General features: G+C 33.6%; 3 protein-coding genes across 3 annotated transcripts; all 3 read left to right on the top strand.

The window, feature by feature from the left end:
* Positions 1–2,730: 2,730 nt before the first annotated feature.
* Positions 2,731–3,120, top strand: MONOS_15633 (uncharacterized protein; the record flags this gene model as incomplete). Its single annotated transcript, XM_067868523.1, has 1 exon — positions 2,731–3,120. The coding sequence occupies one exon, from the start codon at positions 2,731–2,733 to the stop codon at positions 3,118–3,120; it is 390 nt and encodes a 129-aa protein (XP_067720344.1).
* Positions 3,121–4,035: 915 nt separating this feature from the next.
* On the top strand, positions 4,036–4,871 carry MONOS_15632 (uncharacterized protein; the record flags this gene model as incomplete). Its single annotated transcript, XM_067868522.1, has 2 exons — positions 4,036–4,304; positions 4,385–4,871. The coding sequence occupies 2 exons, from the start codon at positions 4,036–4,038 to the stop codon at positions 4,869–4,871; spliced, it is 756 nt and encodes a 251-aa protein (XP_067720343.1).
* Positions 4,872–9,617: 4,746 nt separating this feature from the next.
* MONOS_16699 (uncharacterized protein) lies at positions 9,618–10,467 on the top strand (the record flags this gene model as incomplete). The annotated part of the gene is made up of 2 exons (XM_067869583.1): positions 9,618–9,896; positions 9,949–10,467. 2 exons carry the CDS (start codon positions 9,618–9,620, stop codon positions 10,465–10,467), a joined length of 798 nt encoding a protein of 265 aa, XP_067720342.1.
* Positions 10,468–15,855: the final 5,388 nt, after the last annotated feature.

Raw genomic sequence — 15,855 nt, 5'->3', positions numbered from 1 at the left:
TTTCATGTTATGAACATGAAAGATTTCAATTTTTTTCAATGCAGAAACTCCTGAAATAATTCTTTTACTCAAAAATTGTTTCTTTCACATTAAATGCGGACAACAGAAAAAATGAGGTTTTAAAAAATATTATCAATTTTATGTTGATTCACCATCTCTTAAGAAAATTTCAGTTTATTTTCTTGTTTCTTCCAAAAGAATTGAAATAGCTCACATATTGTGATATCTTTCTTTTTCAAATCAATATAATTGACTCACTCTTCGATCGTATTTCCAAATAAACCGTTTCATTGTGATATTTATTAAAATCTATATTAATGTGTTTTTGTTTCCGAGAGAGTGTCTATCTTCCTTAAGCTTCTTATATTGTTCTTTCTCATCTGTCTCATCTGGAGCCAAGCTCAGTTCATTGTTGAACATTTGGAGGAGGTGAAACATAAAAACAATACACAATAGCGATATTTGCAATGAGCATTTATCGAAATCAACGTTTGAAATGAACCCTTCCCATGATTTTGTATTGGCAGTTTCATGATATCAGCTAGGATGTCAGTAAAAATCTAGAGGCTTTCACAGATAAATGAACCTGAAAATACAAAGTTGTGTGTGAGTTGAACGATTCTGTAAAATGAAACGCTGCAAGTCAAGTCTTGTTCATTTAGACAAACACCATGACAGTGTCTGTTAAATGTTGAAATGGATTAATATCAATTTTTATAAGATGACACTTTCTCATGTTTGTTAAATGTGGTTTCATATTTATGCTCCATTCAACCACCTCAATGTTGAATTATTCTATTTGAAAATTCTTTATGCAGAAAAAGGATGATGAAAGACATTCACAAGCAATAGTGAATGAAAAACGAAATGAAACATATGAAAAAACTTTCACAAAACGAGAGATTGGTTGATGCAATAGTTATTATTTGAATGATTTTTGATGAAATAAGGAATGAAACATATTTGTTGCAAGATTTTTGAATTGTTTGACATTTTGTTATAATGCACAATTTTATCAAATAGAAAGTGTATTCCAATTCTTTTTTGATTTTTTGAAAAACAACCCCATAAAATATTGTTTCAGTTTTACATGGAAACGAGAGAAAGCTCTTCCAAGGGTGCTGTAGATGAATGTTTAGGTGTGGATGTGCAACATTTGCAATATTTTATGTTTTGGAATCGTTTTCTTCAGGCAGCCTTCCCGATGATATTTTGAAGATGTTTGAGTTTTAATTCATGAAATCTATTGATGAAACAAGATTTGCCCTTTTTGTGTGTGATTGTTGCAAATAGGATCTTTGGGAAATGTAACTTTTCAACGGTTCTTTCGTTATCGCAGGTGAATCGCCGATTCAATCTCCTCTCAAAAACGGAAGAGTTCGTCTTTTTTGTTTTTTCATATTTTTCAAAGAAAGAATCAACATTTGATGCTTTTTATTGCCTTTTCCCACTGGTTGTACAGATGTGCGAAAATCAAGTGTCAAGCGATAATTCCCTTCATGCACAAGATTTGCCTTCTGCCAGATTGTGCATTTCGAGACATTTCCAAATTTCAGCCAAATTCGGAAGAAGGCTGGAAAGAGAGCCACAAATACGGGGTGAGCACAAAGGGATGGAACGAGACATTGCGGTTTGTATTCTGAAGCATTTGAACATTTTTTATTTTTTAACTGGTTGTTTGTCTTTAATTTATGTGTTTTGTGCGAATATTCTCTGTTTCATTTAGAATATACAAAGAGTTGGCATACATACGAGATTTTCCACGGATCTCTGGGGAGAATAGGAAAAAATTGATAAAAAAGACCCTTATAGAAACTCTTTGTTCCATCATGCTAATCACAGCTGTAATTTTATTAGTTCTTGGATTGCTCAGTTTCTCGAGGAATAGCGAAATTGCTTATAGAGAAAGAATGAATGGAGAAGCAACCAATAAGTCGTTCGCAGACACTTTGACATTTTCAACACTTCTGATTGGATTGTCTTATTTGATATATCATTTCAGTTCGCACTTGAAAAAGCACGAGTATTCAAACAAATGGTGGTATATTGCCAGCGGAATTATTCTTTTGACTGCGATGTATTTCGACTATTTTTGGAAGCACATTCCGATATTTCTGTTCATATGGCCATATTTTGGACTTGTTGCTTTGATATTTGCAGCAATATTGGTGTGTGAATATGAGCAGGCAGCTTCATTTTCAAAATACCTGTATTTGCTGTTGGATGTCATTTCAGCTGGTCTTATGCTGATGTTTTTTGTGATTGCTTCGCTGAAAGCAGACGGTTTGATCTGGTTGATGAATTTGAAATTTTTGAAAATTAATCTTTTCTTTTTCTTTCTTTGTTGTCAAATTCATTGCGTGATGTTAAACAGCACACATTTATCGAGTTTTAGTGAGTTTGACATCACACAAATGGCACGACATATTTATGCTGCCAATTTTGAGTGTTTCGATCATCTGTGCCCGCTTCTTTGTCATGTTCTGTTGTGATAGAAAATTTGGAGAAGCATTGACACACACTGACAAAGCGCTTATTTTAGTTGGACTGGCAGGCGCCAGTGTGATTGTGCTTCCATTTTTGATTCTTGTCCCGCTGAAGTTGGATGGCTCAATCAAGCTGCATTTTGGCTTTTGCATTGCTTCTTTGATTGTTCCTTTTGCTGCTGTTGAGATTTGTTTGACTTTTTATGGAAATAAGCGCGGGCATTTGGAGTTGGGATATGCGTGGATGCACGAAGAGGGTGTTAGCAAGCATTGCTTTGCGGTTCAGAAGTTTGAGTGGCTGAGGATGAAACTTGGATTGAGCGAGCTTTCAAAGGGGGAGGCGGTTGTTGGATTTGGCGAGTTCCACAAAAGGCTTGATTGGATACCAGAGGAAGACATTGGGAGCGCAAAGAGAGACACATCACGATTTCGGCTGAGCAAGTCAGACACCGAAGAAGCATTGAAAATGCGAAGGGATTATTATGCAAGGTTCGAAGGCTCGGATTGCAAATGGTGGGAAAGCTTTGTTGGCAAAGCTGGATGCTTTGCATTCAATCTCTTCAAAATCGTGGAATCTGCGCTTTTCAGGTGTTTGCTTGCTTTGTTTGTTGTTGCAGTTTATTTGATTCTGTAATATTGCATTGTTTGAGTGTTTTGATTTTTTCTTTTCTTTTTGCTATTTCATTGAGACAAAGAGTTTTTCTTTTCATTTGAAGCAAATTTTGTTTTCAGTTTTCAATCATCAATTTTTATTTTCTTTTTCAGTTCAACTTTGCTTGTTTTGAGATTGCATTTTTTTCTTTTTTGAGCGCTGTAACTCCGAAAATCGCAAAATAATCTTTCGAAAGAAAGCTAAATTTGAGAATAATTTAATTATTTTATTTTTTTTGATTTTTTCATTCATTCCAATCAAAAATGCCAGTTCAAAAATATCCGTTTGAGATACAAAGTTTCAATTATTTATGATAGAGTTTTGCGACAAGTATTTATCAATGTTGCAAGAGATGTCCAGAGCATCAAACAAACGATTGATATTTCAACTGAATGAAAAATGTGTATTTTGAAAAGCACACAATGAAATCGATAAAACTGACAATAAAATTGCTCATCTTTGGATAAAATCATTATTCATATTCATTGAAGCTTTCTTTTCATGAAATATCGCTCGCTTTTCTTTTTCTTCTTATTTCTGTGCAACTTCTGAATACATTCTGCTTCATCATTTCTTGCTGCACGATAACAGCGAGCTTTTACGGATGACCCACATTTTTTTCTTTGAATGAAGACATGGTGTTTGTGTCGCCGGTGGAGCTGCCAGAAGTCGTGGTGGGGAATCCAAAAAAGATTCTTGTAGTATGGGCAGCTCAGTAATTGTATCTTCACTCAGCGCCTTTAGTAATCTTTGTCCGCTTCGCCATTCCTGAGGTTGAGAAGCGAAGAGAAGAAGGCGGCAGTGGTTGAGTAGTTATCACTTTCATCATTCAACGCGTCTGTGATTGATCCTTTGGATGCCTCGGAGATGGTAGCGCCATTTACATAAGCAGCAGTGATGGACGACATAGAGAGATTGCAGCTGATTGTTGTAACTGAGGCAGCCAAGGTGTATGTACTGCAGACGCTGCGGGGATATGTTGTTGCTCGGCTGGCTGCGCTGATTGGGGGTGTTGCGTGTGCGTACGATGTGGCGCTTTCGGCGATGCTTTCGGTTCCGCTGGTGGAGCCGCTTCCGTCGCTTGCAACATCGGTGGGCATGAAGGAGGAGAATAATCGACTCTTTTCTGCAGCGGATGTGAATGTGTTCCCATCGATCTACGATCAGTTTGGCCCTTCAATGCACATACGGCGATCATCTCAGTTGAAATATTTGATGGAGAAGTTGAAAGATGAAATGTGGGGAGATGGGTTGCAGTGCGTGAAGTGGGGGAGATTATGGAGAAGGGGTTGTCGGCGGCGGGGCTTGGGATGGAGGATGTGGTTCTGTCGCCAGCAGCTATTGAGCTGGCGGTGTTAGAGAAGCGAGAAGAGGCAAAGGAAGGTGAAGGGGATGAGATGAAAGGCGGCTATCCGATAGCACGCAGAGAGTTCGTTAAAAAACAAACCAAAGAGAATCATAGGAAGCTGGAAGAAGCGATGGCGCAGCTGGTTGTGGAGGCGCTTGGGCTGGTTTTGCTGAGGTTTATGAAGGCAGAGGTGAAGACAGATATAGACAAGCAGCATTCAATGGAAAGTGAAGTGTGCAGTTCTTCTCCATCTGATGGCATTCAGCAGGACAACAGGAAAGCAGAAGAAGAAACAGTAGATGGGTCTTTGGGTATAACTTCAGATGGAAGCGCAGAGGGTGTGGGAAAAGATAAGGAACAACATAAAAGGTTTGGCAATGAATGAAGAATAAGGTGGAACATCGTTGAAGCTGATGGAGATAGATGATTTTTAATCGCAGAAGAAGAAGTTTGATTTGAATGCATGTGTTCACATCTTTTCTGTTTTCATTTCATATTATTTATATTATTGCCACGTTCTATATCGAATTATTCCTTTTCCTTCATCCGCACATTATCCTCATCAGAGACAACATTCCTTTATTTCTCTATATTTCTCCGAAATGTCGTCCTCTTCCCCTTCCTCTTCTTCTTCCTCTTCCTCTTCCTCTTCCCCTTCCCCTTCCCCTTCCTCTTCCCCTTCCTCTTCCTCTCCTTTTTCTTTCGTTGTCATTCGTCTCCTTCCTCTGCAGTTCTGCTTCTGCAACAAATGTCTCCCTTGTCCTCCATCTGATTGAAGCATTCTTTGGCTTTTCTTGCATCTCCGCTGCTGTCTCCCACCAATAAACAATTGAATTCCCCGTCTCATTGCATTAGCTACAACGCGCTGTGAATGCACTCTCACATTAAAAAAATGCCACTGTTTCAATCATTGATGCAACTCGCAAAGAAGATGAATGAATGCATGATACTTCATTCGTCTTGTTGGCGCACAAGCAGCAGAGCGAACTTAATCAGCACCAGAAAATAGGTTCGCTTGAAAGCAGAATCTGAAGAATTCTCCATTTTTAAAAACCATTTCTAATAGAAGCCACAACACAAGATAATCACAAACCAACATCATAACAATCAGAAATAAATATTTAAAACAGTCGCCAGAGAAATTCTTCATTCTCGATGTTCGTCTGAGAAAACATGGCTGTCTTGTCTAATTTCTGCAAAAACCTCAGAGCACCCAAAACGAAGCAACAAAGTCCCCACAAATCAACTCTGCATCGATGCCACGCAAATGGAACATTACAATAAAATCTCTGGATGGCTGAGCTTGAAGAGGCTGATCAAAAATATTCTGCATTTTTCTGTAGTTGCCTGTGGCATCGAAGAAAGCAAACTTCGAATGATAATCGCCTTGCTTGCTCAAAATGGCTGTCCCTTCGAAGAATGAAATCCAAAAGCGATTGGCCTGAATGTTGTTCGACCGCCAACAAGTATTCGATAATTGGATGTCTCGTAGTTGGCGTTTCTCCACTTTTTTGGAGCATAAGCGGAATCAGAAATAGAAATTCGTCGCTTTCCATGTCTGTCTGGCACAGACCAAGAAATAGGAAAACCTTACTAATAAAACCGATATTTTGGGGTTCTCCTTTTTTCGTTGAATTATTGCCTTTTTTTGTGACTAATATCCTTCCCTTGATATTGCCAGTTGTTTTCCTTGCCCAAAAAATACCACAAACTGCTCCACTGCATTAAATTCCAAATTCTATATAATTTTGTGCAGATTTTGTCCTTCACAGAATTCCATCCATAAATCTTCATTCAATAAAACATCAGTCGAATTTGTTTTCACCTCTTGCACCAAATAAAAATTATGAAAATAATGTATCCTGTGTAACTTCCTTTATATCCTAATTGCTATATAACAATCTGCTCCATTTACATCGTATTGCTCCATAAAGTGGAGATTGGCCATTTCAACAATAAGCAGGATTTCTGGACTCTGGAGAGGATACAGATGGAAATATCTTCACAATCAATAGAACAATAAAAATTACATACATAATGTCTTTTTGTGTTATTGATGAAATTGTTGCATTCCCCTTGGTCATCCAATTAACAAAAATCAAATGTTAGAATTTCAAAAATATTGCATTGCCTCGTTTCTTGTTATCTCCACAGGAAATAATATTCCCAGTTCTATAGGTAATGTTCACTCTGGAATTCTCATTCAGCCAATTGTTATTCCTGTTCAAACAAAACAAATCGATCAACACATCCATAACATCAAACAAAAGAAGATTAAATTTATTTTTTCTTCATAAAACATTGCCAAATATATTTGTGTATAGAAATATAGTGTGAACTCATAGTTTTTATGGTATTTTTGAGTTTTTATTTTTCACTAATTCTTCAATCCAACATTATTCGAATTCAATTTGAATGACGAATATTCGTTGTTTTCTGTTTGCAATATGTTTCAGAAAATGCAGGAGATGGAGAACTCAATAAAGTTCAATGGTGTCCAATTGTTTATGGAATTCAATTCTTTATGATCCGTTACTTTTCTCATTTTTATTGTTGAAGAATTGTTTTCTGAACTGGCGCGTAGCACAGAAATTGAACAGAAAAGAATAAACTAAGAGATGAATTTACTAATGGAGGAAATGGATGAAAAAGAATTTGATTCTGTGGTCACAACAGATCTGTTCAATAGAATGAAACAAATGATTGAAGAAAAGTTATTTCCTTCTGAAAATATGATTATGCTCTTAAAGTGCATTGGATACAACAAAATGCTGAAATGTCATCGGAATAGAAACTTCTCGTATTCTGAGCTTTGCAATTTTTTTGAGAAGAAGATAAATGAAGAAGAAAAGAAGGAAAAAGAAGAAAAGAATGAAAAGCTGCTTATGGATCTTTCTGAATGCTTTATTTCTTTAGGCTACGCCTTCCCATATGAATTACTTTCAATCTGTGTCTCTTATCTTCTGAAAGTTGCAATGAAGAAAAAAGAAAGCAAGGAGTTACAAAAAGAAGTGGAAATGGCTTTTGTTGCATTGAGCAATGTTGAATATTATGTGTGAAATTTTTCATTTAATTTGTAATGTTTTTGAATTTCTATTTCATTTTTTGTAAGGAAGTTGAAAAAGAGATGTATTTGAATGAAATCGAAGATATTTTCCAATATCATAAGGAGCATCATAACCTGACACGTCTTGCGTATCAGTGTGCTTGACAGTTTTTGGTGAACAAATTGTTGGCTGACTCAAGTTTGAAAGGCGCGATTGTGTATGAGTTGCATTTCGCGAGAGAGGCAGCAAGAGAATTGGAAGAGCTGAAGGGAAAAGTGGATTGGAAGAGAAAAGAAGAAGAGAGAAATGGAGGAAAAGGAGAGAAAGAAGAGCTTGTTTTATTGAGATGGCTCCAAACAGTGTATTCATTCTGCGGATTACAAGAAGTGATGAATGAAGAATGCATAGTGCTTATTGACAGTGTTGTTCAGTTATTTCGAGCAGCAAAGGATAATCACAAAGAAATTAGCAACATGTGCATTTGTATATTCACCATTGCAGTGGGTGATAATGCAATTGGAATTGACGCTTTGTTGGAGAATGAAGTTATTGATGTGATTTGTGGGAACATTTGGCAATCAACATTTGAAGAGAAAGTCCCAAAAGAATGCTTGAGCATGTTAAGTGCAATTTCACATCGATTGAAAGGAAAGGAGGTTGATGAAACAGAAGCGAAAAGGAAAATGATGAAAAGGAAAATGATTAAAAAGATGGAAGAAGAAGGATTCGAAGACTCCATCTCAAGCTTTCATGGATTCATTTCTCTTTTTAACAAAGAAAATCATTATGGTTTTTATTTTAATATTGAAGATTGTTTAACTTATAATAAAGGAAACGAAGCTCCATGAATTTTGTGACTCTATTGTAATATTTTTATTTACTTTCTTCTTATAATTATTTTGACAAATATTTGAGGCTTTCTTTTATAATTTTTTCAATCATTAAATTCACTTCTTCATTTCTTCAAAATTAAACATTGAAGCAAAAGAATAAAAATAAAAATAAATATAATTCTATCTTGTTTATCAGAGCTGAACAAAATGAAGAAAAAATGATTATAATCGAAATTTCAAAGGAAGTTTAAAAAGAAAGAAAGAAACAATTCACAAAATAATAATCTCAGTCTATTAATGGAATTTACAAGAAAATGAATGAACAAAGAAAAAAAAAAGATTAAGAATAATAACCAAAACTTTGAATCGAAACTTTTTTATTTGAGATAACTCTATTTCAAACTCAAAGTTTGAATTCATAATAACTTCTTTCGATGTTTTATTATGAAAAAGTTTGAAAAAATGAAAATTTGTTTGTGAAATAACTAGTTATTAAGCATATTCAAAATAATTTTTTTTTTTTGAAAAATACTCAATTACTAGTTATTTCGCAATCATTTTTCAATTATAAAAAGAAATTGACTAATAATTATGAAACGAAATACTCCTTTTTCTCTTTGATTTATTTTTCTTTTATTTTTTCATAAAAAAAACGAAATAATTTTTTGTTTGATGAGCATGATAAAAGACACTTTCTGATTTTCACAATCTTTTTGTTTCAAGCATCGTGCTTGCTGTTATTTTTATCCGATTATTTTTTCTGTTTTTTTTATTATTTCTTATTTTCAAAAAATTGAAACACTAGGATAATAATTAATTTCTAATCTTTAACTTTATTTAGAAAAAAATGTATGGTGATTTATTAACCCGAACTTTTTTAAAAACCCGGACTTTTTTTTTAATAATAAGTTGATTTTTCCCACTTTTTATATTTTTTATATTGTTTTCAGTATATAAGGAATAGTCAGAAGTCAGAAATTAAGATCAAATTACTATACCTAATCTCTGATGGGGAGAGATGGGGGGGGTTAGCTCCTCCATCTCTGATTAGTGCCTCCCCTGAGGAGATTGGGTAATAGCAACGGGGCTGACTAAGTTAGAATTTAATCGAAAAAAATTTTTTTTTAATTTTTTTCATTTCTTAAAAAAATTTTTTTTAAAAAAATAAAAAAAGATCATTACCAAAATTTTTTTATCATGAGTGTTTTCAAAATCAAAACAGAACAAGGATTGTTAAACATTAGAAATCAAATGATGGCATTTGACTACAGACAAATAGAAAATCTTTTGGAACGCATGGCGCGCATAGTTGTTGACGGACATGTCAGAATCGTTGACGCAATAAATACCAAAGAGTTCTCTCGTTCAGCAATAATAAGAGCAGTTTCAGCAATTGAAAGCGGCAGAGCTGTTGCAAAACCTGGCAGGCCAGAACTATTCAATGAAGAGGACAAAAATATAATTGTTGGAGTTATTAAAATCGAAAGTTTATCCGGAACAAGTTTAAATACAAAGAGAACAAGAGAATTAGTTTGATTACACATTTATTTATCTTTCGTTTATAATTATAAATATTTTTCAGATGGAATCCGTCCTTTCCGACAAAAAAAGACGATCAGAAACTGATGTTGATGAAACCACCAGTGTGTCCAAATCATATCCATATCTATTTGCAAAAAGGAATTCTGAGCTCAAAGCTTCCATGCCCAGAAATGTGGATATCCAACGTCTTTCGGTATCCAATCAACAAGTTCTTCTTCCTTTCTACGAGCTTCTGCAAAATCTTCACAATTCACATCATTATTCACCTTCTTTAATCTTTAACACCGATGAATCTTCACTCCGCTTATCGGATTCCTTCAAAACTCTTGTGATTCACCCCACAGGAGTTCCAGCTGGATTTCATACAACACCCACAAACATGCCAAATGCCACTTTGGTTGTAACAGCTGCTGCAGATGGATATTCTCTCAAAAGCATTGTGTTGTGGCCATGCCACAAATTACCAAAGGAAATGCGAGTTCTGCTGAGCGTAAGCATTGATGTTTGGTACAACAATGAAGGATGGATGACAGAAAGCATTTTCAAAAGATATGGGTGATTATTTTTGAAATCAAATTTTTTCATTCAAAATTTTCGGTTAAAAAGTATTTCTCGAATGTCAATGAATGAACACTGAAAAATGAAAAGGCCTTTCAAAACACTAACATCTTTATTTGAGTTAAAAGATTTGTTTATTAAACAATTGTGATAATTACACAAATTGTGGACAAAACCTCTTCCCAGTGACAAACAACCTTTGAAAAAAAACACCCCGAAAAAAGTTTTGCTTTCAAAAATAATCACACATATGCAGAAGAGGTTTTATTGAATGGAATCATCAAAAGAAGTGATATTTAAATAAAGAACTATGAAAGATGTTTTCTTCTTTTGGATTCTCATTCTTCTCGGGCTCAGTCAGATATCTGGCAGAAATTTGCCGATAACAACATTAAATTCGTTTCTTTTATTCCGCACAGCTTACACATCACACAACCTCTTGATCGTGGTGTGTTTGCAGTATTCAAAAAATGCATCAACTCTCTACACTCTGTACCTCCGGATTCTTTTATTTTTCTCCGACGGGAGTCCATTTCAAACGTTCTTCAACAACCGCTTCAGACGGAATTACTTCCTGCAACTGTTGTTTCTTCGTTTAAAAAAAGTGGCGTGCAACCAAACGAGTGGAATTCAGTATTATCAAAACTTCCAAAGGAACCTTCAGTGACACTGAAAAAGAGAACACATAGGTTTGATTTTTAAAAAAAAATTATAACAGAATAACAATTTCTTTAAGAATGGAAAAAAAGAAAAGAAGATAAGATGAGAAAAGAAAAAAAAGATAATAATGATAAAAAAGAAGAATAAATTATTTTCGCAGCTGAAAAACCCAAAAAAAAGATTAAACAAATCTCACATTTTGAATGATAATATTTTGGATGATGTTTCAAAGCAGAAAAATTCCAGAAAAATTGTAAAAAGAGAACTTGTTGATTATGTTTATTATTGATCATTTCAATTTTCGAAATTAAAACATGATTGCTTGTAAAATAAATATTTATATTTCAAACCAAAATTAAAAAAAAGTTCGGGTTTATAAATCACCCTATTATTCAATTTAATTTCATTTATCAGAGAAGACTTATGTCTTATTGTTCACATATTCAAAGAAAATAAAAATACAGCCACAGGATGTCTGAAGCAAAAAGATTGTGGAATTGATAGAATATCTTTGATCAAACTTGTCAAAAATGTTTTATCGATTTTTTTTATTGAATAAATTAAAAAAATACAATTTATCAAAAATACTTTTTTTGGAGAAAACGTCTTGACAAATTTTAACACTATTTTTTTCAACGAAATTAGAAAAGAGAAGATAGCCGTTTTTTTGAAATCATGAACGTTTTTTGGTAAAAAATATTGCAGAAATATTTTCCTTCAAAAAAAGCACAATTGTTTAAAAAAGTCAAAAATAACTTCATTATAAGTGTGATTCTATTTTATATCTTTTCAAATGATAGGTCATCATTTTGGAAATATATGATTATTTTTGAAATCATATCTTTTTTAGGTGTGTTGATTGTTAAGCCGTCCAATGTTGTTCGTAATAATTTTTTCAAACAAATGTTAAATTATAATAATTGTCACGTCAACCAATGCCTGAGATAAATGCAAAAGAAAAAATTTCAATGAAATTGCATTTTTCATTTTCAGTTAACATACTCAATGTTATTAACAAATTCTCAAATCGAAATATCAGATTGAAATGAAAAAATTACAAAAATAATCACATATTTATGTTTCAAATTTCAAGTTTCAAGATATTGTATTTTGATACTTTTTTCTCATTTCATTTTTTCACAAACATGCAAGTATTCATATGAAATTTTCTTTGTTTTTAAAAATGAAGTCCTAAAATAAAAATATTCCACATACAATATACACTTTATTAATCGTTCCAACAAAAATTGGAACTTTAATATTCTCTTGTTGTCTAAAACTTGTTTCCTTCACAGTAATTTGATCAAAAACCATTCAATTTTGGTAACATTTGGTTGTTCGAGACAACAAGAGAATATTAAAGTTCCAATTTTTGTTGAAATGTTTATTGGAGTGTTTATATTATATTGCATATTTTTATTTTTAACTTATTATTTTTTTTGTAGAAAATTTCACATTGATGTTTGCATGCTTGTGAAAAAATGAAATGTTAAAAAAATTTCAAAATTTGTTATTGTGGAATTTGAAATTTGAAATACAAATAGATAAATGAAAACAGTTTATGAAATTACATATCACATTCTTTGGAAAAGCTTGGTTCTATGAGAAAAGTGATTATTTAATATATATAAAAAAACTTTCCAACTCAATGGAAAACAAACTTTAATAATAAAACAAACGAGAAATTAATAGTTTGAAATATGTTAATACACTGTATTAAAGTGAAGAAAAAGATTCAACGTTTGTTGAAAGTTGGAAGTCAAAAACAAAAAAAAGTGCCAAAAAGGGGAAAAGTCCCATTAGAAAATTAACCCTTAACATGAATGTCTTTGTCAACCTTTCAAATTTCGAATTAAAACGCTGAATTGGCTTCTTTTTCAGCCATGTTTGCTGTTGTATTTAAAATTCACTAAGTTAATGCCTGCATTATTATTCAACAAACATTTCTTCTTTCATGTCTTTGCATTCATCTCAATAATTATCATTTCATATTTCCGCTTCTCCTTCTCGAATTCATCGAGAATGCGATGAGAAAGAGAAAAACCAGAGTGAACAAGAGATTTCAGGGGGTTGCAACTTCACAATTGAATTATCTTTTGGAAAAATGAATGAATTTGATGAAGATGTTTTGTAAATCTTTGTTCAATGAAGATTCTTGATGATGGAAAATTGAAAAGAATTATCGTTTTTCTTATTTTCAAAAAATGAACAAAAACAATATTTAAAATACTTCAATTAATTTTTTTGTTTGTTATTTTGCAAAATGATGAAAATCAAAAAAATGAAACATTTAGTGTTTCAAAGCATAATGAAATGAATTTGGTTAACATTCACGTAATAATCAGAAATATTCAACGATAATTCAATAAAGCAGTTTTCGTTGAGAAAGCCAAGTATTTTATGAAAGCTCACAACAGAATCTTCATATCCTTCTTCTACAATATTTTCATAAACTTCCCTTTTAATTGTCTTTCTTTTAACTTTTCTCACTTCATTATAAGTCTCTTCTTTCAATCGATTTGAAACATTTAAAAAGAAAAACAAGCAATCATATGTTTTTCTATAATTCATTGTTGAACAATGAAATCCTACCAAAACTGCGCCTATGGCTCCAATTTTCAATAAATCTTCTACGTTTACAACCCTGCTTTCTCTGCCTTTTCAAATAAATGAATACACCAGTTGCTAATTACTCTGCGATAATCCGTCGCTTCTCGGAGCACCCGAACAATGCTATTGTCAACCCCAACATATTCTTCACAATGCAAATGACACCTTTTAAAATAAATATCCAGTATTTGCAACCATCTTAACATAACAATCTCTACATTAGTCGCTTTTCCTCTTTCCTCTCCTTTTCTTTCCTTAGCGCATTTTGTCAGCTCGTCCAATTCTCTCTTGACTTCTCTTGCAAAATTTAGCTCGTTCACAATCGCTTTTTCCAATTTATAATCTTTGAAAAATCCGTCTATCAAAAACTTCTCAGCTGATTGATAGGCAAGACGAGTCAGATTGCGATTCTCCTGATGAAACTTGACAATTTCTTTGACTTCATTCATATGCATCTCTTTTTCAATTAACAATAAAAAAATTGATGAAATTTTAAAATATCAAAAATTTAGTTACATGTTCTCATACATAAAATTCGTCAAAATTATTCAGTGCCAGCAAAGCTGTTTCCACTTCTTTTCGAATATCTTCGTTTACTTTCTTGTTCAATGCAGCCTTCACAAGGCAACGTACGCAAATAGACCGAAGTTCATATGAGAAATCGAATCTCAAAGAAATGCGGCATTCACAAAGATCATTCAGCAGTTTTTCGTTCTTTCCTTTTTTTTCTTCTTATTTTCATTAATAATCATCTTTTTGATTCTGCTGTTCAAAGAAGAAAACAAAAAATTGCTTTGAAATGCACTTTTCAACGTATTATAATATGTCATAATTTTTTTGAAAAGTTCCTTTTGTTTATTTTTCTAATAAGATATTCATTTCATATTTCGATCACATTTCTGTTTCCACTCACCAAATTTCGCTGTCATGAAAACAAAATCTTGACAATGTTATTATTTCCATTTTAGTGAAGTTTCACAAGAGAGAACATAAATTTGATCGAAATATGAAAATTTTATTAAATTTGAAAATTAAACAAAAAGAACTTTTCAAAAAAATACAGACATATCCAATATGCTTCAACAACAAAATTGCATTTTCAATTGACAATTTTATTTCTTCAATCATTTCATCAATTTTGTTGAACATTTCTGTTGTGAAAACAGATCTGAATTCATTTTTAATAAAAACGCAGTGAGACAGGTTTGCTCCGAGATAATGAGTATTAATTTATTATGGGTGGTTTAAGTGAGAACTTCGCCCTCCCAAAAATGATGTGGAAAAAAGGGCGAAATAAAATTCAAAACAATAACATTAAAATTAAGAAATAAAATAATGCATTGTCCGCTTCACTTCACCACCGACTTCGCCTTTTGCCATGGTCTCGAAGACCAGAGGGCAGGGGACATTGCCCCTCGGAGCTGTCTCCTGCAGTCAGTGCAGGGGTCCGGTGAGGCGAGTATTCTTGGAGCAGAAAGAAAAACCACTCTCGCTTCCGCAAGGCGTGGAAAAGAAAACTGCGTGTGATGTGCTCTGCCTCCCGCTCTTATGTTGATCTAGCAGAGCAAACCCTATCATCGCGCATTGTATGGACCGATCTGACTCTTCTCTTTGCATTTGTTCGATACCAATTAGAGGATAATGATTATTCTTCAAACTTTTTATTCCTTCACTGCTTCTCAATACAGGTTTAGGTGCGTTAGATCATTCTGGGCGGTTATTCTTTTCCCATCTCCTCTGCTATCTCGCCCTTTTCCTCGTCATATTCCTCCTAATATGTTTCTCTCTTTCACACCCAGCCGCTTTGATTCCCTCCATCCGCGTTCGTATTATTTCGGAGCAAATTCTCTCTCACTGCGTTCTATCAATTCGCAATAAAGCGAATCTACGAACGCAAGGAGCAGGTTTGCTCCTCAATAATGAGTCTCGAAATCCCTTTTATCTCTGTATATGTGATCTAAAACCCTCCTTCCTAGCACAATAAAGTGTGGCAAATGTCTGGAGGGATTGTGGACGAAGGTGCTGCCTCTGTCTCTACAACCTCCCTTTCTTAGAATATTTTTGAGGCGACATCGGCCTGGCCCTTGCCTCTTCAGTGTCATTCCCCATCTGACATGTT

Source organism: Monocercomonoides exilis (assembly GCF_001643675.1).
Source record: "Monocercomonoides exilis strain PA203 chromosome Unknown scaffold54-601524, whole genome shotgun sequence".
NCBI lineage: Eukaryota > Preaxostyla > Oxymonadida > Polymastigidae > Monocercomonoides > Monocercomonoides exilis.
The sequence above is the reverse complement of the archived record's forward strand: the minus strand, read 5'-3'. Positions and strand labels throughout refer to the sequence as shown.